We start from the raw sequence: 24823 nt of genomic DNA, 5'->3' as shown, positions 1-24823 counted from the left end.
CGCGCACGTGCGCGCGCGCGCGCGCCCTTCCGCTTCATCCTGTATGCCACTCACCACATCAAGTGTTCAAGCGCGTTTTTATTAAGAGAAGCACAAGAGGCACAGCTGCTACTGTAAATGCGCGTCAACATCGCACGAATGCCTGTTAATTAACGAGAAACAAGGTCTGACATTAACTTACTTTAAACCGCCATGCTTGCTCCCATCAGGTTGTCAAGTTTCAATAACCTTCAGTGTTATAAATGTATACAATCAAAGTTCAAAACTAGTTCTTAACATTAGTTAGAGGTATAAGTAGTATCCGTTTATATCAGCAGTCTTTTAGTTGACGTTAAGGACATCACAGTTTTTAGATACAGATGAATATACAACAATCTGTTCACATCAGAGAACGAGGAACCAGGAATGACTGTGGCTGACGAATGGTTAACAATTTACAGCTGTGACTTAAAATCTCTGGCACTTAAGTTAACTGAATTTAAAATCATGATCTGAATGACAACTGGATGTAAAAGCAAGATCTGAACCAAAATATAAAAACATACAAAGTAAACTTAAAGCAGAGGTTATGTGTCGTCATTAACCATGCAGATTATTAAAATTAAGGCAGAGTTCTCAAAACGGTACAGTATCGAAGGTGGTATCTACCTGACAAAACTAGTGGAAAATGTAATTTAAAAAAACTGGAGGTCCCTTTCTTAGTATTTTTGACATGTAAAATAGCTGTTACAAGATATTAAAACAACTGCCCCTCTTCATCTGTGCTACTCCGGCTTGGGCTGCAACTTGTTCTTCTGTGGCTCGAAAAAGTTTTCAACAATTGCATCCACCAGCTCATCCAGCTCCTTCTTCAGCTGCATCACATCACTGTTACAGAGACACAGAAAGGGTGCGTGATATTATCTGCCATTTCATACTAGGAATGCTGCTGCTCTCTACAGTTATTTACCTGTTACCAGGGGCAGCACAGAGCTCAGTGTAGTATTTGATTTTGGGCTCAGTGCCGCTGGTCCTCATAGTGGCCACACCTCCATTAGAGAAGGTAAAAGTGATCATTTGACTGGAACTGGAAGTGGGAAGAATCTGAAAGACAAAAAAGCAACATTTCACACAAACACCTACTTCAGAAATAAGGCTTTTAAAAAAACTGTAAAATGTTATTAGCCTCCAACAAATGTTTTAAATGTGCCATTTTGTGTACTTACAGCCTTGTTGTCAGGTTGGTTGCTGTCGTAGCCAGTGGTCAAGTCTCGGACAGCGGAGATGGAGAAACGGCCACATTCAGTGGGATACGAGTCCTTCTGGCCGCTGTAGTTGCGCAGACGCTCGAACAAGCTGAGAATCACATCCTGGTCGTGGCAGATAAAGTAGGAGTTCTTGGTGATGTGGTAGCCATATCTGTCAGGGTGAGAATGAGAGAGAAGGGTCATCGCTTGCACTTTCAGTTTTATTATGTATACCGAAAGGTCTCTATTAGCTGAGCTTACTCTTCATAGATGGCTGTGAGCTGCTGAGAAAGGCTAGTGTTTTTAGTGTCCAGATAGGAGATCATCTCTCCTGCAATGGCGGCTGCACTCACTCCATCCTTGTCCAACACAGAGGGACTACACATATACCCTGGAACACATACGTACGCACACTTTCAGTTCATCTCTGGTATGTGTAAACCTCCAGCTGCTGTAGTCACTCGCTTCTTTTAGTAACAGCATGTGGAAAGACATGTGCTTCCAGTTACAGCATCATAATCACGTTATATTGGTATACACTTAGCTACACAATGTTGCGTGCTCGTGTCTCTGTGTGAACACCATATAAAACCCAGTTTGTGTCATCTTTCAGCAGTCACAGTGGACATAATTCAAATAAGCAAGATTCTCACTTGATCCAGGCAGCTTTTGTGTTTTTACTGATTTCAATGATTATTGGTAAAACTCCGGGCTGGTGCTGGGTGGGTGGGATTCAGTCTATACCTACTAAACCCGGTGTTATACCAGCATTAGTATGTACAGTATAGTGTGAAGTATTTCAGATTACTATATGGCAGCATGTTAGTGTCTTCACATGTTATATGTTATAAAGGACTAACACTAATTTAGCTGTCAACTGAATATAGTTAAATTGACTTAACGTGAGTAACAGAAGGATCCAATTAACTCAGCATGTGACATTGTGGAGATCATTATGTGAACAAACAGTACAGTTAAACCTTCTGGACAACATTAGCTCTGTGTGTGTGTGTGTGTGTGTGTGTGTACCTATGGCCTCCTCAAATGCAAAGAGGACACTCTTTCCCTGCTCCAAAAGAGTGCTGGCCCGGTTCCCCATCCATTTGAATCCCGTTAGTGTTTCCTGTCCAAACAGGTAAAAGAAACTGAAGTGGTGTTTGACACTTCTCATTTGGAACAATAATAATATTATTATTATTTTTTTTATTATTATTATTATTATTATTATTATTATTATTATTATTATTATTATTATTATTATTATTATTATTATTATTATTATTATTATTATTATTATTATTATTATTAATAATAATAATAATAATAATAATAATAATAATAATAATAATGAGTTTGTTGTCGTTTTAGATCAACTTCCTGACACAATGTAAATAATTAAAAACATGCTGTCATATTTCACGTTTTATGAGCTCACAGCTCACTGCATTACCTCAAAATGAAAACCCTCCTTGAGGGCAATAGCACGCAGTATCTTGGATGAGACAGTGCTTGACAGCATATAGAGGTTTTTCACAGCAGCATCGTCAGGGTTTTGCTGTTTCCAGCAGCGGAACATCCACCAGCCAAGCAACGCTCCCAGTTCATTCCCACTGAACACTCGCCACTGTCCACTGATAGAGACACACACATACTTTAAGCATGAAACTCTTTTCCTGCAATATGTGGCATGCCTCAAAGATAAACCTATTTTTTTCCCTTTTTGGAAATAAAAGTTCTTGTTGTATTTAAGGTGAAACTGCGATTTTGTTTATTAATAGTTAGTTAAACTCACCTCTCTTGTTTCTCAGCAATGGCCAGGCGATCAGCATCAGGGTCATTTGCCAACACCACAGCAGCTCCTTCCTTCTCTGCCAGTGCAAATGACAGAGTCTGTGAAAACAAACACTTATTACAACTTTAACCCAGACGAAGAATCTGTGAGTGACTGCATGTTGATATGAATGTTCAGTGCATACCAGGACTCCCTTTCCCTCTTCAGGATTTGGGTATTTGACAGTAGGAAATTCCGGATCTGGATCTTTCTGCTCCTCTACGGCATACGGCAGGTGAAGGTTAAAAGCCTTAAAAGCTTCCTGAACGAATGTGTGACCAACTCCGTGCACAGATGTATGCACAATTTTCACATTTGACCTCTTGTTTAATTCCCTGTTAAGGAAAAGTTAATGTTTCTCGTTAGGTTTTGAGATGCGTCACAGACAGTCAGTTTTAAAAGCATTTTGAAATGAGAAGCATTATACATCACCTGTGATGACAGTGTTTTTGGATGGCTTTAAAATATTCTGAGTGGATGACCGCGTAGGGATCGTTATGCAAGGGGTTCTTTAAAGCGTCCTCCGTGTTCCAGGATTCGGGCCAAGGCTCGAGGTTCTCTTCAATGGCTTTGGAGATTCCTTTGTCATGAGGAGAAACAATCTGTGCACCGTTTTCCCAGTACACCTGAGGTAGAGGCAGAGGTAACTTAACAAGGTCTTATTGATCATGTAATTAGAACAAGGACAGGAACAAACTTTGGTAGAAAAATAATAGTAAATACATGGTAAGTGTTACCTTGTAGCCATTGTCCTGTTTGGGGTTGTGAGAAGCAGTCACCATGATACCAGCACACAGACTCAGGTGAGAAACTGCAAAAGGCTACAGGCAGACAAAAAGAATAACGTTTCAATACACCTATGGTTACTACAAAAGCAATAATAACAATAACTTGCCATGTAGCAATATTAGTGCTAATTTAAAATGTCCACAAATGTACTTTTGTATCGTAAAATACACAAAATCTGTGTACTTGTTTTTACAGAAGTAGTGTGGGTGTTCATTTGACTGAAAATGAATGAAGAACACAAAAAGCTTGTGAAATTAAATTTAAAACAAAAAACAAGCAGTCCCACCAACTAACTAACCCACTAACGCTCACTCAATCACAACTGAGTAACAAAGACATGAGTAGTGTGAGAATGACATTTTTTTGTGTTTGCTTAAGTGGATCCTTCTGTGTTCAAAATGAACAAATAAGTTTCTGCATAGGTCTATGTGTAAACATTGTACAACAATATATCCAACTTTTATTAAATTACCTAGTGTTAAATTAAAACACAATATATACAATAAAAATGTTGTAAAGTTATATGCTTGACTGCATGTTGATGTAACGTGCAGACACTATGTCCTGTAAATAGCATGACAGCACAGTGAAACAGCACATTTTGCAACATGCAGTAGGCCTATACTAAGAAGAAGTGTGGTCATGAATGGAATTTGCCCCATTGCTTCTGTCCCACTGAAGCCAGAAAAAAAAAAAGAGAGCTGAGTTGAGGTAGATTTTCTTTCCTCTGATATACTTATTCTACTAAAATTACATGGTGTGTTTGTTTAACCACATGTATTTTATCGTGTATGCCACTGATTTGCAATTAATAATCCCTAATTTATAAAATTGAAACTGAACTGAAACTGATTACCACAAATGGTGTTGGGGTGATGTCAGAGAAGAGGTGGACAGGAACCCCTCGGCTGATGAAAACCGCTGCAGCCAGGCTGGCAAAGCGCTTACTGCTGCCTCCGCTGGCTGGGTGGGCCCTGGCATCATACCCAATCACCACACCCCGTTCCTTTAGGTTCCCAAAACTGTCCTCTAGGTACTGACAGAAACCCTGTTAGAGTGGAGAAAAAATAAATAAAAAACACGAGGAAAAGCAACATTGAGAAAAGGATCTGCATGGTCGTGTATATATCGCCCATAAGTTAGTCAGTCGAACAAGATACAATAATGTGTATGTCCAGCATTCCATGTGACCTGGAGCTTAATGTGTAGCAGTAGTTAATTTCTTAACGGACCTGTGTGGTCTGGATAATAGTGAGGTCGTTCATGCAGGATATGCCCGGGCCCATAACTGCTCTCAGACCTGCTGTACCAAACTCCATCCTGGAGGAAAAACATTTCTTCAAGGTTTCCACTGCTCCTTCCTTCACCAGGTCCTGAACCAAAGCTACTGTTTTGGGATTCTGGAAAGGAAAGAAATTCCCATAATTTATTATACACAGAAGTAAATGCCACATTATCTATATTTATTACAAGACTACAGCTGTGAGTTTATTAAACATTTAGGAAATGGTTTTAACTGCACAACAAAAGCAGCTGGTGAAAAAATAGACCTATTTTTGTTGTAAATGCTATTGAATGTATTGATATCTCAACCACCGCAAAGTACTGAAGAATTCTCACATAATTTATAAATCTTGTTATAATAGACCACTGAGGCAGCTGCCCTAATGCAGTTATCATAGGACCAATCAGACCTGATTGGAGGCATCCCATGTCTGTTTAGGACCACAGATGACTTCGTTTGTGTTGGTCAGATGGCCGGATGCTTATTAGTATAACTACGTGTGAATCTGTGAAGTACTGCAAGTCATCTGTGTCAAATGATAAGTGTCTTCAGCGTATTATTGAGACAGACAGGGAGAACTACAAGGATGTCATCCTAACAAAAACGTCGTACTCCAAAAAGTTTATTATATTCACTTTTTTGTCTAATGGGATTTATAGTTAGCACTAAGTTAACACTAAATTCTCATACCTAGGAGTCCCATTAGGAGTGCTGAATATGAGGAAATCACCGATTTGTAAAGCGTCATAGGGTTAAAATTATGTAATGTTATCATTAAAATACACGGCCTCCAATTTAATCTGACACTAAATCAGTTTTATTTACACAATCACAGTATGCAAAATCCTAAACATAACGGTACTTCCTGGTATGTGTTAAGATGAACATTACTGTTACAGAAAGTGTAATTTGTTTAAGTTTAAGCTGTCTTATCAACACAGTATTTAGATGGTTGATGCTTTTAATTAAGAGTTAAATCACTTAAATGACACTAAAAACATAAACTAGAGGAAAATCATTTCCAAACAGGACTCCTACGGGGCAACAAGCTAACTAGCTCGCTAGCCGTCAGATACCTTGTCATACAGCAGCCACTGTGTGAGCGCCTGGTCCAGCGCAGCGTCACCAGTTGGGCACAAACCGCTGTCCATTTCTCTTCCCGTCCGGCTCCGGAGACGTCTCAGCTGTATGTGCTCATACGCCGTGAAAGATTTCACAATGAAGCCTCTTCCGGTCCGAAACGGTTAGCGTCACGTGACATAACGTCACGAGCTCCTCGTGTGTTGCCTTCATCGGCCGTCCGTTGTGGTGACAGTCAGTGTGAGGCCTTCAAGGACTGTAAGAGGTGGCGGGAAATATGGTAAACGAGCAGTTTATACACATATACAGAACTAGTGTTGGTAAGAGTCATGACTCGAGCCGTGCAGCAGAAGTTACTTTGGCACATACAGCTAGGTTTTGTTCAACGGGTTAATGTTCCCTGACACACAAGGCAAAAATCATTGGAATGATTTAGAAGAAAAACGCCTTTTATGCCTGATTATTACAAAACGTGCATCTGCAAAATATCCTGAAACTAAATCTGTCAAAATGAAGTGGTTGAGTCATTGTCTATTACCTAGGATCACATTTGTCTACTTATAAATGTTAACTAATAATCAAGTCTCAGTTATTATACAAGCTAGAATGACACCAAACAAAAATGACTGGCCCCCACGAAACATATAGTAACACGGTCAGTGTAAATTCTTAGTGAAAGTAAAAAGGTCTTACACAAGGTTTAAGATGAACAGATGGATGTTATTTTATTACCTCAGTTACAGAACTACTGTATAAAAGGGAGAGGAAGCACATTCATGCACTGATGTTAAGGTTCCATGTGTTAACAAAAACACACGTGCTGCTCTGTCCTGATTTTAAGTTGTGTGTGCCGCTGATTAAACATATTGGTCATAATGACATTATATTTTATTTAGATTTACATGTATGATTTAGTGAGTGTTAAAGGACTAAGGCATCCATTGAACTGCAAATATTAATGGTACTTTTAAAATGTCACCTTTTCACCTGCAAAAAGCAGCAACAATTTAAAATGTGTTCAATGCAAAGAATCAATTTTTTTATTTAAAAATACAAGTCGACTGTGGAATTAAATTGTTGTTTATCAAATTATTACTGAACAACCGGTAGTTGTAACTGGATTGTTACCCCCACAGTGTCCGAATAAGACTTTACTGTCTGAATTAGAGGACAATGAAAGACATAATTAGGCTTGAGACAACAAAATGTTTTGACTTGTCACAGTAAGAAAAGTGTGAAAGAAAATGAATGCAGACATCAATGTGTTTTTTTTACTGTGACACATGAAAATGCCATGAGTGAACAACACTGACTCTTTTCAGAGTCAGTTTTTTTTTGCCAGAGTCACATCCCGATCATAAAAATCGTCACAGCCTCCGATAATGACGCTATCTGCGCCGTCTCTGCTTAATGATGAACAGGTTCTCATCTGTTGGATACATCGGTCCACCACACTTTTTCTTAGCAGTCCTCTGGACTTGAGCCCCCTTCTTTTTCTTCTGCCCATTCTGTTTTGACTGTGAGCCCTGCATCTCCCCAGTTACAGACCAACAGAGACGCTCTGCCCTGCTGTTTTTCTTGTTTTTCATCTTCTTCCGTAAGTCCTGTCTTTTGTCTCCTCCTCTGGGGAAGTCAGCTGATTCATCAAAAATGATCTTATTTGGCGGGATCTTGTCCCTAGAGGTAGGGACTGGTCTCTTAGGTTTCCATGGTTTAACTTTTCCAGAGCTTTCCTGTTGTTTTTGCTTGTTGTGTTTATTCATTTTGGGAGTCGCATCCTTAAAGTCACTGTCTGTAAAAAACACATGGGTGGGTTTGTGGTTGGTAGTGGTTTGATGAGGCGAATGGTTGGACCGATGGTCCATTTTCCGTTTCTTCCTCGGTGGGCCCGGTGTGGGAGGGTTCTGAGTAGCGGAGGAGAAATAACCTTCTTTTTTCAGTCCTGGGGGGGAAAAAATAAAACAAAGTGGATAAAGGTTGATATTGTCTCCATCGTTACGTTTGCATTACATACAGAAATTCTGACACAGAAGTGAGAATGTGAGTACTTTACAACTTGGGAAATATATAAAGTGTATACAAAACAAACAAGCTATTCATTTCAGCTCTGCTCAGTCGATCAGTCTTTAGACATTATTCTGTTTTTTCAAATTAGTTTACTGAGCATGTGAACTGCAGCTAAATGTTCAGTGAAGCTTAAAAAAAAACAACCTAAAAAGATACCCAGCCAAATACCCAAATCAATTCATGATCTGTGACCTGTTCAATAAGGATGTAGTTGACATCAACAGACAAGTAAAGTGAAGCTGTGTGACTTACTTTCAGCCTTCAGATTTATTCTGTTCTGTCTTCTTCTGATGTCCTGCACAGTGTCATAGTGGTTGATGAATGGGGTGCTGGGATACACCCCGTTAAACATCCTTCGCTGTGTACAGGCCTGAGGAAAGCACAAACACAAGCATGAGGGCATGTGAGCACACACAAAACACAGTGAGGTCAAACATGCACCTGAAAAAAACTGAAAAATGAATTGATTGATTCCCAGATATTTTTCACTTCATGTAGAACAATCCTTACAAATTAATAATCAGCCAAAACTTTGACTCACTTTGCTTTATTTAAATTGTACTTCAACAGCATTAGGTTCTTATACATAGGCCTGGTCCGCTGAACAAAGACAAATGGGGACCTGGACTGACAGAGACAGTGACTCACGTGGCCAAAGTGTCCTTTCCTGGAGCAGTTGTAGCAAGAGGCAGGAGAACGGCCGCTGTCTTCTGTTGGAGCCGCTGCAGGGAGACCCTTCTTAGTCTGAGTATGGGAAGACACGTTTAAAAAAGAAAAAATCAATAGTCTTCATTTGAATGCAAAACCGTTTTATATTAATGAACACGATGGTCACAATAAAACTGTGCTTAATCTTCCATTTGCTTCTTATTCTCCCTCTTCTGTGCCATCATTCCCATGCTCTCTATGGATACGAGCTGCTGCGTATTGTACAGTGAATGTGGGTCCTGATATAAACCGGTGATTAGTTAGAGACCTGGTAATGACCCTATATGATAAGTAACCATCTGTGTGTGTGTATATTGGACACACAGGGTCCTTTCCCCTATGGGCCAGTGTTCTGAAAGCCTTCCATGCTCCAGCACCCACAGCAAATATACACTGATAAAGAGAGAGACGAGACACAGGCAAAGTGCATTTACTGCTAATGTCCCACACACACACACACACACACACACACACAAACACACACACACACACACACACACACACACACACACACTGCCCCCTCCTATCCTCAACCCTGATTCAGAGATTACAAATGATTTTTGCCCCATGTCATTTCTTAAACATAGCTTAGCTAACCTCCCCTCCTTTTCTTCTCCTCTCCCTTCCTCCCTGCCCTCCGCTCACTCTCCGTCCCCACGCCTACCCCGCACACTTGTTTTTTTTTTTTCACCCCCCTCTCTCTATCTCTCACTCCCTCTCTCTTTTCCGCTTGAGTAGTTTTGTGGCAGAAGAGATGAATGCTATTAGGGCGTCGCGTCATTATCGGGTCAGACCGGCCGGGCCCATCTCCATCACAAAGGCCAGGAGATCAGAGACCTTTTGCAAGCTTACACACACACACACACACACACACACACACACACACACACACACACACACACACACACACACACACACACACACACACACACACACACACACACACACACACACACACTAAAGAGATCTCAGTCCCCGTTTCAAGCCCCCAGACCTCCACCCTTCCTGCCCTTCTTCCCATTCATCTTTCATGTAAATTGGCTGTAGGTCTTCCTCCGTCGCTCCCTCTCTGACCTTGAGCTTGTGTTATCTCCATATACTCTGATCCAGCACATACACAGAATGAATGTGAGAGAAAAGAAGAAATGAAATCCCCTATTTTTCTATCAACCCATGATAGTTCTCTGAAAAAGTGAACGCAGGTCAATATATGTGTAAGCGAGGGCTCGTCTGCCTCATACAATATTAATTAACCAGATGAAGCTTCATCCGTCGCTCATTCCCGCGTTGTGTTTCCGTCCGGCACAGCCTACTGGGGGCTTCCACAAGCTAACTGGGTGAGGGCTGGGGGGATTATATCAATTTGGTGTCGTTATCTTTCCTTCTCAGGGGTTTTTGAGGCATCCTAGAGAGTCTGTCTGTGCAAAGAAAGCCTGTGTGACACAGGGTAATTTTAGGATGTGAAAGTACTTGAGAAGCATTTGTAGGTTTGTAGAGAAAGCCACTTTATTCATTGAGGTTCAGTCAACAAGTATGTCAGGCATCAACACGAATCTGATCCTGAACCTGATTTTTTAATTCAGTGGCAAATGGGTCTGTGAACTGACACAATCGTGTGGGATAAACAGCCACAGATACTCCGTCATCAGAGATCCACAGGTGTTACTTTTTATCCAGATGCGCTCTGTGAGTTTGTGTCAAAAACCGGGAACAGATAGCTCTAAATGCTCTAAATGTTGTGTCTAAATGTTGGGTGTCTTAGGACAGAAGCAACCCATGTTGAAACATGAAAGACAGACACTTCCTGTTAATATGACGTGGAAAGCTTCTGCAGCCAGGTTGAATCTGGGAAGAGGACGATTTAGGACACAGTGAGTGAATGTGTGTATAGGAGGGTGTTTGAGAAGGTCCTAAGAGCTTTGCTGTGTGGACACAGACAACCACCCATCCGTGGCTTCTCATGCACACACACACACACACACACACACGCACACAACTGCGTTCTCCCACACTTGTCCAAACACATGCACTGTGTCTCTCTAAGCCCCGCTCTCCTGTGCTCCTTGCTTTAGCTGCTGGTGGCAAAGCCGTGATAATCCTTCGGCCAACACAAAGCTCAGACTGTTACAGACGACAATCTGAAGGAACACACACACAGTTATCAAACACGATCCGAGGAGCAAACAGGCTTGTGTATGTGTGTAAAGGGGGGGGGGGGGGGTCTGAACAGTAGCACTGGTGGGAGCGTAAGGGGCCGGGGCCAGCGGCACTGTTTTGCATATGTTATTGCAGCAATAGGGAGAAGTTTGCATATGTTACCAGACCCACCGGGGACCGACTCTGCATGCGTTATCAAAGGAAACAGCCTCGCAAAACAACGCAATACTACTGGGCTCATACCAAAACAAACAGGCCCTTGTGGTGCATGCGTGTAGCATGCTTGTATGTATATATTAGGTTAACAAGGAGGATTAATTAGACAGCTGTGAATTGGAGAAATGAAATGGCTAAAAGGTAAACATCTTCTCAAACAGAATAGGAAAATGAGCAGCAGGCTCACAGGGGAATTTGTAGAATTTCACAAACTGTAAAGAAATTAATTATAGGATTCACACTCACTTATGATAAGGGACAAGAAAAGCAATTGCTCATAGGAGACTGTTTGAGAGGTGTGTGTGTGTGTGTGTGTGTGTGTGTGTGTGTGTGTGTGGTTAGAAAAGCTACAGAAGAACAACAACAAGGGTAGGTGTCCTATAAATTAAGCAGATGTGATTCCTGCCCCCTTTTTGCCTGCCACTTAACAAAGACTCAGACCAAACACCTAGCCCTGCTCTCACACGGCCCAATTCCCAGAGGCTCCTCCTATCTGATCCCGTCAGTCTGTCAAATCAGTCTGAGGAAAAACTCGGAGGAGTCCTAATTTTCTTTTTATAGAGAAGAACTGCTCCCGGAATGCAGTGGTGAACGGTGCCGGGTTGCCACCGCTTGAGAAATCCCTCCTCCCGGGGCAGTGACTTGAGGTAATCTGGTCAAACCGTGGAAGGCGAACAGAGGATACACACTAATCTATTCAAATCTAGCTCCAAGTTATTCAATGGCTTTTCTCAGTGAAAAAGCTCCGCGGAGCCGAGACGCTTAATTCCGCTGCGGCCGGAGCGAGGCCCCGTTTTATTTCCCGCAATTAGTCGGAGGCGACTCACGCGGAGACAAGAATCTAGACACAACATAAGCAGATGGACTGGGTCTTGTATGCTCTCCGGTCAGAGCGCTAAACCCCGGTTGCACCTCTCAGCCGACCAGACACAACAAAATCGACACCATCCAGCTAAGCGAAAAGGCACAAAGAGCCGTAAAGCCTGCACAGCCTCTGATAACACTGCACCTGTGAGTGAGCACGCGGGCACGTGTGCGGCTGCATACACTACATTCCTATGGTTCTGCATGGACATTCAGCGCCGGAGCCGAAAACATGCACCCAACAATAGGCGCCCAGGTGCAACGTCCGTGTCTTCCCATAAAATGAGGCCAAACTGTGATGTTTGACATTTTTTCCGAGAAATTAATCACATTGATTCATATATTAAAGAAATTTGTCTGGATATGAATTATAAAGTTAACGAAATTCTAGAAAATGATAAATGACTTGCACTATAATCAGTGTACAATTTATAACATCTATGAAGAAAGTATTTTAAAACTGTGTGTAAACAACATTCCTTTAATTTTCTCCCTGCTTACGCTGTTCTGCACTGCTCCTCCCTTTCACAAACCGTTCAAATGATTTACACCTGTATAATTGTACTGTCTTTGCCTTGATGACTGACGTTTTTTTCAAAGAACTCATTTAAAAAAAAATACAAAAGCCATTTCCTTGTACAAATGTACCTTCCCTGTCTCTCCCGCACCATCAATATCTCTGTCTGGGCTTGAATAAAGGAAGGGGAGCCTTTTGGAGCGGCAGAGAGTCCGTACTGTACAGTGATGAGGCAGCAAAAACAGTCCACTGAATGGATGTGGATTTAAAGGACTGTATGAATGGAGACTCAATGAGGTCATTCAGACAGAGGGAAGGGCAGAATGAGAAATGGAACAAAGGTTAAGGCTCCAATCTATCATTTTGAGCTCAGCATTAAAAAAAAAGACTATTTGTGGTATAGTTTATAACTATTAAATTACTTACAATTATGATGCTAGGAAATGTAAACACGCCTTTAACATTATTGGTTAATACAGACCCTTATTAGTCTTAGTAATATATATATATACATATATATATATATATATATACATATATATATATATATATATATACATATATATATATATATATATATATATATATATATATATATATATATATAGCCTTATAACCTTTAGTAATAATGTGTTTAGGGTGCAGTTCCCTGTTTGACCACATAGTGGCACTCTAACTCCACACAGCATAAATGGTCCTAGGCCAAAGTCAAGTTTTTAAAAAGGACACAGAGACAGGGTCATAGCTACTAACTAACAGTTGTAAACAAACGCTGTTATTTTTAAACCAAAGCTTTGTGTTACAAGTTCAGCTTCAGACTCAGTAGTCGGTAGTTTTTTTCTGTTTCCCCAAAAATAGAAAGAATCTGCAACACAAGATACTGGTCAGATTCTCAGAGGATTTCTACAATAAAAGTCACTAATTAACTGGAGCATTGCATTCTGTAAGTAACCAAATCGCTACTTGTTAACAGGAAGTGGAGAGCTTCCACATATGACACATTATCCCATAATATAAAAGTCCCTTATGTTACAAGTGAACAAAAAATCCCTTAAGTTTACAACAATACAACTGAACTCAATTCTGTTTATTACCTTTATGCTTTTATTTAAAATAATTTAAATCCAAATAAAGCACACATTACTTAATTAACATTCACATAAATTAATATACGTTTTGTATATCTGGAAATAAAGCATTTTAATTAACTTGATTTTATTTTTTTTAAACTTTAAAGAAATGGCTGTTCAGATTCAAAGAAATGGCAGAAAAGAAATATCAACCTAATATCAGACAAAAGGTGAGCACAGGCCTGTTCAAGCTTTTAGAACCATTTTCTGCTTCATTAATTCAGGATGTAAATTTCAAACCCCTGACATTTTAGGGTTGCACACAACAATGAAGCTGTAAAGAATTTAAACTTTACGCCCTACTGAAGTAATGATACTTTTATTCAAATAAAATGAAAAAAATGGGACATTGAAATTGCACAACCCCAAATATTGAAGCACTCAATGCATTATGAGCTATAATTTGTCAGGGACAAACTCAAAGACTACTTCATTACATTCATTTTTAATAAATGTAAATGTATTTTCTTTTCTGAAAAAAAATAAGAGGATTTTAAGAGACAAAATGTCCTAACCTTGAGCCGACAAAGGCGAGGCTGAATTGAGCCCACAGAAGAAAACCTTCTGGAGAAGAACAGTGAGACAAAAACGCTATGAAAAGGTACAACATAATAAATGAAAAGTGCAAAGTAAGGCAGTCAGGTGAGAAGGCAGGAAACCGAACAGAGTTGAGTGGACGAGGAGTCGGAATGGCTTCATTTCTGTGTCAAACAAAAAGGTCAAACACACTTTAAACCAAACACAAACGTCCTCAGGGAAACGATCGATAGAGAAAATGGGCCACACACACAAACACACACACACACACACACACACACACACACACACATACACACACACACACACACACACACACACACACACACACACACACACACACTTGACACCACCGTGAGATCAGACACCAATCAATAAAGCGGCATGTTCAGGTATCACCGCCACTATCTAAAGAGAGGCCAATCAATGCTCACACAGCATACACCTGTACCAATCAGCCCCTCGCTCGACCGCTCTCTCTCTCTCTCTCTCTGTGCTCTCACCATTTCATAGACACCTTCATTCTCTGTCCATCGTCTGTGAGCCTTTAAGTCTCTGCGGTTAAAGGTTAAACCGGGTAAAACCAAACAGGGGACCAAAGCCGCCACTTCCTACAGCGGCCAGAGGGTGGCGCTGTAGTATCAACCTCACAGCAGGGCCCTGACAACGGTAATGAAGGAGAAGTCTCACTGTGCTGTGTGTGAGCATGAACATGATATTAACGCGCATTCATTCAGCTCGTGCACAGACAGCAGTCGCTAACGCTCCATCCGCTCATCACTTGACTACTCCTCCCATGCTCCGACCTTCTTGCGCTTAAACATTTCCTGTTTTTCCTGCAGTTTGTGACTATAATGTAGTTTTCACGTCTCTCCTGCAAACTCCAACACTGCTGTGGTTCCATAAATGTGAGGCATCCTTCGACTATGCTTAGAATTGGCAGCTGACGAGCAATGAGGCAAAACAGTTACGAGAAATGCCATTAGTTGAAAAAAAAAAGCACAGGTCTAATAACAAAACTATCGGCCAGACTTTGACTTGTAGAGTGAAAGTAGCATGTTCACACCTGTGCATTAGGCTTCAGTGGAAAAAAAAAAGAAATCAAGGAACCCCCAGAAACTCAGAAGTGAAGAATGCTGACTGGCATAAAAAAAAACTATCCATCCAAAACAAAGGGGAGGGGGTTTCCAGTAATATTTGTATGAAGAGCATCTAGTGACGAAAGTACGAAACTGTGAGAGGGCAGGAGGTAAGCAGCTGGAGTCTGCAGGAAGAGGAGCCCTGCTACAGAGCTGTGTGAAGAGGAAGAAGTAAGAGCAGGGCGTCTGTGGGCGTGTGCAAGGCTCATCAGGCCCGTTCCTTAAAGAAGAGACTCACGCTTGTGTGAAAATAGGGCCGTGGCGCTGGAGCCATACGACCCAGGCAAGATGGAAATGTCGTGGATAGCTTTTTACTCCTCTATATTATTTGTACAAGTGTATGTGTGTATTTGTGTGTGTCCATGTGTGTCAGTATCTTACTTTCTCAGTAAATACCCCAGGGCTTTGTGGTATATACTGTGCGGTTTGGAGGAGTTTGTTAGTCGAGGGCCAGGTGCAGGCAGACAACACATACACTTACGGAAGATAAACGGACCCGGCGCGCGCACACACACACACACACACACACACACGAAGGATAAATGGACCCAGTAGCAGGGAGGTCTGACAGAATGCCTTTTCACACCTGGCTGAGCCCAGCGGAAGGTGACAGAGTCACATCTCCCAAAGCGAACACGAGCGAGCGAGCGAACACACACAGACACACACACACACACGCACGCACGCTCGCAGACACACACCTTCTCACATTGGGGAGTTCAGGGTCATAAACAGCATCATGAATAAAATGAGGCTGTCTTAAACAGAAGGAGCCCCGCGTATGCGTGCGTGTGGGCGCGCGCCGGCCCCTCGCCCCCATGCCAGTTTGGATCTGTAACGACCTTCTGTTCCCAGTGCTTAAATGGCTTAAATACTTCAATTAGACCGGGTCACAATCCTCCACCCGTTAAAGCACGGCGCCACAAACACCCACGCACACACAAACCCGTCTTAGGAGGGAACCAAAGACTCTCGAGCGGGGGTCTTGTCCTCTCGTCTGTGGTTCAAAGTGAAACTCTACGCTGAATCATACCCCCCCCCCCACACCCCTCCACCAACACATAGGCAACAATTAAATCCAACTCCCACTCTCGCTGCCAGCGTCTCCCCTGCAACTTCTCCATCCTGCCTCCCCCCTCCTCCCCCCCGCCGTGCTCCCCCAGTGCTAACGATGCTGCCTTTTCATTAGACAGCTCCTGCTAATTAATCTCCATAGAGCAGAGTGACAGACCTCCCAACACACACCGACGCGGAGACGCGACGCACGCCCAGATATATGCGGGCGCACACGCTCCTTCCACTGCTCTCGCTCCCCTCGTCCCGCGTGGCGTTGGCAGCCCATTTCATGCTTTATCACGTCTTTTAATTGACAAACAAGCTGCTCTTTTCTCTTAGGCTGAGGTCTATATCACCCCCTCGTTCAGAGAGAGTGAGAGTGAGAGAGAGACACACACACACACACACACACACACACACACACACACACACACACACACACACACACACACACACACACACACACACGAGGAGCCAAGAAAACCACTATTTATCGTTTGAGATTTTGGAGTCGCACAAACAAACCAGACGCTGCCTCCTGTTGACACACGGCCCGTGCAGCCGTCAGGGTTTTCTACTCTGTGACACACCGTTTCTCTCACGTGTGCACTTAGGTTGAAAATGAAGCCAAAAGGCAAAAATCAACAAAAACAAAAACAACAACACACACACAGCGCCACTTCTGTGACTTTGCTAATGGCTGGCAATGCTTTTTTTCGCCAGGGTTCACTCATCTGCTGTCTTCAAGGCCAATAACAACCACGACCAACTGCTTCATGTAAAAACAAACATTTGATTCAGTCATCTTTGCTTAAAACATATATATAAAACATATAACATACAGCTAGACTCATTGTGGTACAGATTAGTTTATGTTTATGTGACCTATGAGCTTTTTCAACCAATCATTACTAAATTACGTCTTTGTAAATGTCAAAACATCTAACTACTGCCCCCGAGGTAAAATGACTGATTATTCTGAGATGTTTGGTACAATAACAATTATATAGAACACATTGTCATATTCTGATGAAATCTGCATGGAGCAGACTTAAGCGGTGTCATTGGCTCCTGGTGGCTTACTCACCCCCGCACCACCACTTGCTTTTCCATTTCTCTGCTTTTAATTGGGACTTTGAGCAGAACGACCGCATCCAGTGGGATTTTGTCAAATTTGACACATTGAGTTCGAACCGTTAGTAAATTCTACACATTTTTAAACAAGCGCTATTTCTAGCATTGCGTCGGGGTAAACAGTATGTAAAATGCAGGCGCATCATTTGCCTTGTATGTGTAATGGGACTTTTCTGATAAAGCAGGTGTGGTGATGCGTGACACTGAAAGAGTTGTCGCCTCTGTTTTTAGCGCCGTTGCTTAAAAACGCTTTTGATTGCGAGGCTGCAGATTAAACTCTGGCACTGTGGTGATGTGTGCGTGTGCTTTTCCATATGAGCATAATGACTGTCACACGCATGTTCTACATAAATGCACCATTAACCTCTTTAGTGTGTTGTTTTCTGGACACAACTGTTTCACCTTCTCTGATTTTGATGGTTTTTTTTAACTTGTTGTGCTGTTCACGTTGAACTCAGGGAGAAGTGAATGTTGGTGGGTTTTAAGGCACTTACTGTGACGTGGTACTGTCTCCAGATCTCCGGACAAGCCTAAGTGGAGGAAAAACACAGGTCAGGTCATCGTGTCATGAATATGCGGATACAATAAAAGTAATGGGAATCAAAAGAATTAACGAAGATGCAAGTCTTCAGGCCTTGCTGTTGTGAGCGGACTGCAGGGACGTGTTCAGCCCGTGAGAATGAGAAGTGCATTAACCACAGACGCTGATTAACAGACAGGGGAGTGAGAGGAGACCTAAATGAAACTGATAAACGGACCACGGCGTCACCCGTCCGTCTGACTGACTTGTTTATCACGCCGATTTCCTAGCAACAGCCCGTCTCCCCTTCGCGCGTCTCTGTAGCCAGTCACTCAAACAGCCAGTAAGTAAGGCAGTCAGTGGTTTTGTCCCGGTGTAGCCAAAGCATTATCTCCGGGGCTTCGCCACGCTGTTCCTTAAGCGTTCCGACATCCTCTCCCAACCGCCGCCGCTTCCCACTGGGAAATTGAAAATGCCGGAGTCGCCGCAGGCAACAAGATTTATCTACTTACACACCTACTGAGTGAGAGAGACAGAGCCTGAAGTAGGCGCTGCGCTCTGGCTTGTCTTGCGCACACCAAACACTACACAAATTAGTACAATGTGCAAAATCACAATATATTAGGAAGTGAACGTTACAGCCTGAGGCTCTCGCTCAGATCCTGATCCTTAAAGCAGCTGGAAAACAACATTAGGGCGTTTTTTTAGGTGTAGTTTCAATACAGAGATGGACAAACATGTATTTCACCAGCTGCATCTTCCTCCACCTTCTCATCTCGCTTTCTTTTCTTCAACAAGCCCCTCCACCCACACCAGCTCCCCCCAGACCGCCGGGGTAGTGTGTTGTTGTCGAGGGCGACAGGCGAGGCGAGCGACACACTCGCGCTCCGTCAACCGTCTGTCTTTAATGAGAGACACAGAAAGGCCCAGGGGACAGAGACCTGACTCTCTTTCTCTCTCAAACGCACAGTAACACGTACAGTATAATTTGGGAGTGTAAGGCGAAAAAAAAAAAGCTATTCATTCCAAGAAAAGGCTGATTACAACAGCACACAACTTTGTGTGTTGTTAAAAACAAAATCCAGAGGAGAAGGTAAGAGCAAGATGAACGCTAGGATGTGTAGGAAGAGCTGAAAAAACACGAGCTACCAGTTAGTGAGAGAAAGAGAGCGAGCGAGAGAGAGAGAGAGAGAGAGAGAGAGAATGGGCTACAGTATGTGTGCCCTGGTCTCCCCTCTCCCTCTGGTGTTCACCTGGTTACTCATCCATTACAGAGAACAGTACATGACTGACGGAAAGGGGGAGAGAGGGAGAGAGAGAGAGAGACACTAAGAGAGAGAGGGGGGCAGTGGGGCCCAGGCAGACTCCTACATACTCAGTTTCTTTGGCATTAGTGTAAATGGGCAAGGTAATGAACGTTGCGGTGGGATAATTGTCATTGATGGTCATTAGATTCACCCTTCAGCGCCAACACACACACACACACACACACACACACACACACACACACACACACACACACACACACACACACACACACACACACACACACACACACACACACACACACACACACACACACACACACACACACACACACACACACACACACACACACACACAGCCTGCAGCCGGGATATGCAGCATGGCAGAGACATAACTAAGCTGTAATTGCTGAAGTGTATCAATTAACGTGAACAGCAGCGTGTGTTGACCCCTGGTCACTCATTATTACGGAGAAAAAGTGGGAGAGAGAGAGCAAAAATGGGTAGGAGACAAAGAAGAGGGGGGAGTGACAGGCTGCTACACAGACCTGGAGTCGTACCTACAGGACGGGGCTGACGGATAATTGTTCTTGACGTTAAGTGCCTCTGTATACTACTTCCTCCCCGTATACTCACATCAAAGAAGTGTCCCTTCATGCCACAGCGATGGCACTGCTTGTACCAGTAGGCCTTCTCACTGCAGGCGTTGTACAGGTGACCGGGCTGGCCACAGTTGTTGCAGTGCTTGTTGGGACACTCGCTGGACAGGTGGCCCAAGGTGCCACAAAGGAAGCAGGGCGATAGCTTCTGCACACACACAAACACACAAACACACGTTAGCAGCCAGCGGCGGGTGGAGGACGTCCATGTGCTGTGCAGCACAACTGACTTTGGGCTGGGGGCAGTTCTTGGAGAGATGTCCGGCCTTGTTGCAGTTTCTACACAGCACGGTCTTGGTGGTGTAGTACCTGCTCGGCACGCGAGGCACCGACGTCCTGGGACCTCTGTCTTTATTGCAGATCTGAGCCTGAAACACACACCGGTTACGTTGCTGACTTCATCCTGATAGTCTTCATATTATTAATCCATTAGGTTTGTTTGTATATATTTGAATTACTTATACACTTATATAAATTCATTTATGCATTTGTACTCAGAGTTGTACTGCACACTACACACTATATGGCAGGACTGCATTAGTCTTAGCCAGTGGGGCCTCGTATCATTGTGGACGTGTTTGTTCCATTTCAGACTTTGTACATCTCCCTCTACTTCCTGTTTTTTAAAACCGCATCACTAAGCCCTAAACCATAAGCACAAACAAAGAACTGATGACACACTGGGAAGTAGCTGATTTCCACCCACCTCCTTGTCTTTGACAGAAACCAGCCAGCTGCTCTCTACGTCGTCAGAATCTGAAGAAAATAAGAAACAAAAGGTTCTTGCTTAGGTTTAGGTTTTTATGCATCTTATGTAGGTTCATACAAATGTAATACACACACACATACACCCCTGTTGCTTAACTTCTATTAAAAAAATCCAACTCAAGCAATAAGACAAGAACCAGAACTTCTAACAACATCCAACCCTATTAAGAACTTCAGACCCAGCGGAGAGAGTTTAGTTTCCTGTAGGAGCCCAACACACATACACGCACTGAGACTCACGCAGTGGCAGCCCAGCACATCTGTATGAGAGTGGCACTAACAGCACCCTGAGGGAGCCCGGCGTATTCTCCTCAGGCCCACAGAACTGTAACTGACATCCAGAAATCCTAACGTACACACAAACACCCGCAGAAGAGCACAGACACGTGTACTCAGCATATATTACGCGCCGATAGCGATGACCCACACAGGCGCACAAACAAGTACGGGGCACACCCACGCATCAAGCCCCACGATTAGCCGGCTGACAATCTTTAGCCTTTGGACAAACACACAACCTTGAGCTATAATCAAATATTTCCCTCCGTTTCCACTGCTCTCTTTCTTTTTCTGACTCCCTCCATCCAGCCTCTTATCACTATTCTGCTCAGCCTTCCATCCTTTGCCCTCTCTCTCTCTCCCCCTCTGCCTGCTTGTTTTTTGCCTCTCTCACCTCCCTCTCCTCTGGGGGTGTGCGGCTGCCGAGGGGGGTTATCACCTCTCCTCCCTGTCAAACAAATTAAAATGGCTGCTGTTTGGATGAGGCTCTTTCTGCCACGACCTTCACCTAAAAAAAAGTGTTGAGGTTGTCATACAAGACACTTGCCATTCTCGTGTAGACAATTTCTAATAGTGCAAACATTCGGAGGGATTGTCCTTCAAGATTAACGCACACTAATTTTGTTTTTGTTGACACAGACAGCATTTTATTAAGGAGACAAATTCAGAGTTTTATTTGTTGTCATTTACATCTGGAAATGGTAACAGGTCACCTTTTCCATCGAACCACCCAAACTTGAATTAACGAAAAGTCCCGGAGCACGTGACTGACTGTGTCTGTCACCCAGATGTGCGACAAACACAACCTAATGACTACGACAAACGACAAAGTTCAAAAAACAGGATGTCCAGATGATGTTGGTGACATTATTACGGATTCATGAGCCTGAGGTTCACCTCCACCAAAGTGAGAGAAAGCCCAAAGACGCTCATGATCCAAGCTCGTCTGTGAAGCCTGCTGGAGCTTTGGTTATGGCTTTTGCTTGCATGGCTGCGTCTGGAACAGGGTCACTAATCTATATTGATGATACAACTCAGGGTGGTAGCAGCAGGATGAAGGTGCACAGAAACATTTTATTTCATCAGATAATTAAGCAACATGCTCGTAAAATGCTCGCAACTTGCACACTTTCATCTGAGATGATCTTAAATGTGAACGTCTTCAACAAAGGAAGTAGTCTTTCAACTGTTATGGTACTTATCAAACCCAATGCATGTTTCTGGACGGTGGGAGGAGGCTGGAGAAAAACCTACACCAACACAGGGACAACATGGATATCCACACAAAGGCACACGGGCAATCCTGGATTCAAACCCAGGACCTTGTAGCTGTGAGGCAACGGCCTCACCTCCACACTACCCTGGTATAAAAGCAAAGAACATTTAGCTGGTTATTTGAATGTTTTCAACTAATAAAGAATCCCCATGTGTTGATCAGGGCTCACACCTCCCAGGTGCCTCTACATTTACTGTGGCGTCAGCTAAACAACAATACATCACAGGTTTGCGTGGACGACTGGATCTTTTGCAAGGGTGTTGTTTCTCAATGTTACGCTAGAGTAGGAGTTATTCTAGTGTAGTTAGTTTTGGTTAGTTGAGTATAGAGAAGTGAACAGGGGAATCTCTGCAGCGCTCACCTACTGTGAACACGCTGGGGGGCCTGTGTGTGTGTGTGTGTGAGTGTGTGTGTGTGCGCGCGTGTGTGTGTGCGCACATGCACAAATAGCTCGCAGCTTGAAAAAGAAAAGGAGGGAAAAGGTGTCTATGTAAAAGTGTGTGTGTGTGTGTGTGTGTGTGTGTGTGTGTGTGTGTGTGTGTGTGTGTGTGTGTGTGTGTGTGAGGCGTTAGTGACTCAACGAAAGTCATTCCCAACGTGTCTCCCGGGGGGACTCCCCAAACAAAGAGCAGGAAGCTTTCCCTTAATCTAAGGGCCCCACATCTCACCAACACACACGGATAAAGGGTGAAGCTCTTTGTCACGGCCGAGGAATCAAACACATTTGAGGGGGGGGGGGGCTGTTGTCTGTACACTGGGTGAAAATATGCTAATTAGTCCAAAGGCCCTGTTTAAAATCAAACCATCGGAGCCGGTCGCTCCATCGTGGCCCAGCAGATCTTAAGGAGTCTGGAGCTGGAGCAGCAGATGGCAGCGGCTTCACCAAGCAGCTGAACGGACTCGAGAGGGGCCTTCGCCATATTGACCACAAACGTTCAGTTTCAGGATTTCCTGTGGTGAACGGCCCTTACGGCCAGATCAGAGGTCCTAGATCCTACACAAAGAAATGCGTCCGACACCCCAGCAGACATGGAGAACAGCAAACAGCAGGCCTGACCCAAAACACGCTTGTCCGCTGGAAATGGGAGGAGACGTTCGCTTCTGTTCGCCTGGTTCCTGCAGTGGTTTTCCTCGGACATCTACTACATTATCACATCACTCCCGTTGTCAGAGGAATTCAACACATTGGTGTAGAGAAGGGGGAGCTGGAAAAACTGAGGGAGGGAAGGATCAGGGGAGAGAAGGCGACAGATGCTACCTGTCTGTCTCATAGGTACCCTGATTACTAAGAGATGAGGAGGAGAGGGGAGGAGGCTGCGTGCCAGTTCATCAGAGCTGGCAGAACAGAACAAAACAGAGGAGCCGTGTGTGTGTGTGTGGAAGAGAGAGAGAGAACGCTCTCTGTCCCCTCCACCAGTGAGAACAGAACGGAAGTGTACGTGTGGCTAATGAACCATAAACACCCAGCTCTCCAGGGGTGAGCGTGTACACACACACACACACACACACACACACACACACGCACGCACACACACACACACACACACACCTCAAGCAACATCCCTCTCATTGGATGAGGTACACACTGGGTGGTTGGAGTCTGATAACCTCAGAACAAGAACATTGCTGTAGTCTCTCCTGGCACCGTCTCTTAACCTTAACCATTAACCCGTATTCCTGTACTCTCTCGTGACGAGTCAAAGCCATGAACCAACCCACCTTACTGGACTCATTTCCATGTTCGAACACTTAAACAGGCATCCCAGACCAGCCCGCCCATTGCACCACACTGGTGACTGGGCCCATTAACACACCAACTAGCACACACACACAAAATGAGAATGAAAGCAAGGGCTTCCACCCTTAAATGGAGGTTATGTTTGATATTGAAGAGACAGGGCTGGATTAGCAACACTATACATGACAATGGTGAGGGTGGGCGGGAGTGTGCAGGCTGGGTGCGTGTGTGTGTGTGTGTGTGTGTGTGTGTGTGCGCGCACACAATAGGAAGTGCTTCTTTTGTGAAATCACCCTTGCCCTACGGTCTTACGCTCTGTGAGGATAAACACACCAAAGGGTTGGCCAAGTCTCACACACACACACACACACACACGCACACACGCACACACGCGCACACGCACACACACGCACGGCTTTTCTTCAACTCTGCTCTTTTGTGTGACAAAGTCTGGGTGAGGGTGTAAAACACAAAAGAGAGCAGGAGAACAAGTGAGATGAACAAGAACAGTGATACGAGACGAAAGAGAGGAGAGCAGGGTGGAAATGCTCGGGCCGGGGCCGCGGAGCACATTACAACACA

At 43.7% G+C, this 24823-nt stretch overlaps 2 protein-coding genes across 2 annotated transcripts in view; both read right to left on the bottom strand.

Annotated features, from left to right (window-relative positions):
• Positions 1-60: 60 nt before the first annotated feature.
• pgm2 (phosphoglucomutase 2) lies at positions 61-6400 on the bottom strand. Its single transcript, XM_029144343.3, has 13 exons — positions 6208-6400; positions 5079-5246; positions 4703-4894; positions 3795-3878; positions 3490-3683; positions 3203-3392; positions 3019-3116; positions 2677-2857; positions 2256-2349; positions 1488-1617; positions 1206-1398; positions 950-1083; positions 61-867 (listed from the first exon to the last, which is right to left on the bottom strand). Exons 1-13 carry the CDS (start codon positions 6280-6282, stop codon positions 765-767), a joined length of 1836 nt encoding a protein of 611 aa, XP_029000176.1. The 5' UTR covers positions 6283-6400; the 3' UTR covers positions 61-764.
• Positions 6401-6910: 510 nt separating this feature from the next.
• zcchc7 (zinc finger, CCHC domain containing 7) overlaps positions 6911-24823 on the bottom strand; it is a 35529-nt gene continuing 17616 nt past the window's right edge. Inside the window, exons 4-10 of the mRNA XM_029143287.2 lie at positions 20887-20936; positions 20411-20548; positions 20158-20328; positions 18231-18266; positions 8927-9022; positions 8531-8648; positions 6911-8153 (exon numbers count right to left, since the gene is read on the bottom strand). Coding sequence (XP_028999120.1) covers positions 7600-8153; positions 8531-8648; positions 8927-9022; positions 18231-18266; positions 20158-20328; positions 20411-20548; positions 20887-20936 — 1163 coding nt within the window. The 3' untranslated portion in view covers positions 6911-7599. The remainder of the gene's footprint in view (positions 8154-8530; positions 8649-8926; positions 9023-18230; positions 18267-20157; positions 20329-20410; positions 20549-20886; positions 20937-24823) is intronic.

The sequence above is a fragment of the Betta splendens genome, chromosome 1 (genome assembly GCF_900634795.4).
Source record: "Betta splendens chromosome 1, fBetSpl5.4, whole genome shotgun sequence".
Taxonomy (NCBI): Eukaryota; Metazoa; Chordata; class Actinopteri; order Anabantiformes; family Osphronemidae; genus Betta; species Betta splendens.
The sequence above is the reverse complement of the archived record's forward strand: the minus strand, read 5'-3'. Positions and strand labels throughout refer to the sequence as shown.

Excerpts from the sequence above, each read along its gene's own strand:
- pgm2 (XM_029144343.3), bottom strand. The coding sequence starts at position 6,282 with ATGGACAGCGGTTTGTGCCCAACTGGTGACGCTGCGCTGGACCAGGCG. Across the intron at positions 4,895-5,078 it reads CTATTATCCAGACCACACAG|GGTTTCTGTCAGTACCTAGA; the intron begins GTCCGTTAAGAA and ends CCACTCTAACAG. Across the intron at positions 3,684-3,794 it reads AACAGGACAATGGCTACAAG|GTGTACTGGGAAAACGGTGC; the intron begins GTAACACTTACC and ends CCTCTACCTCAG.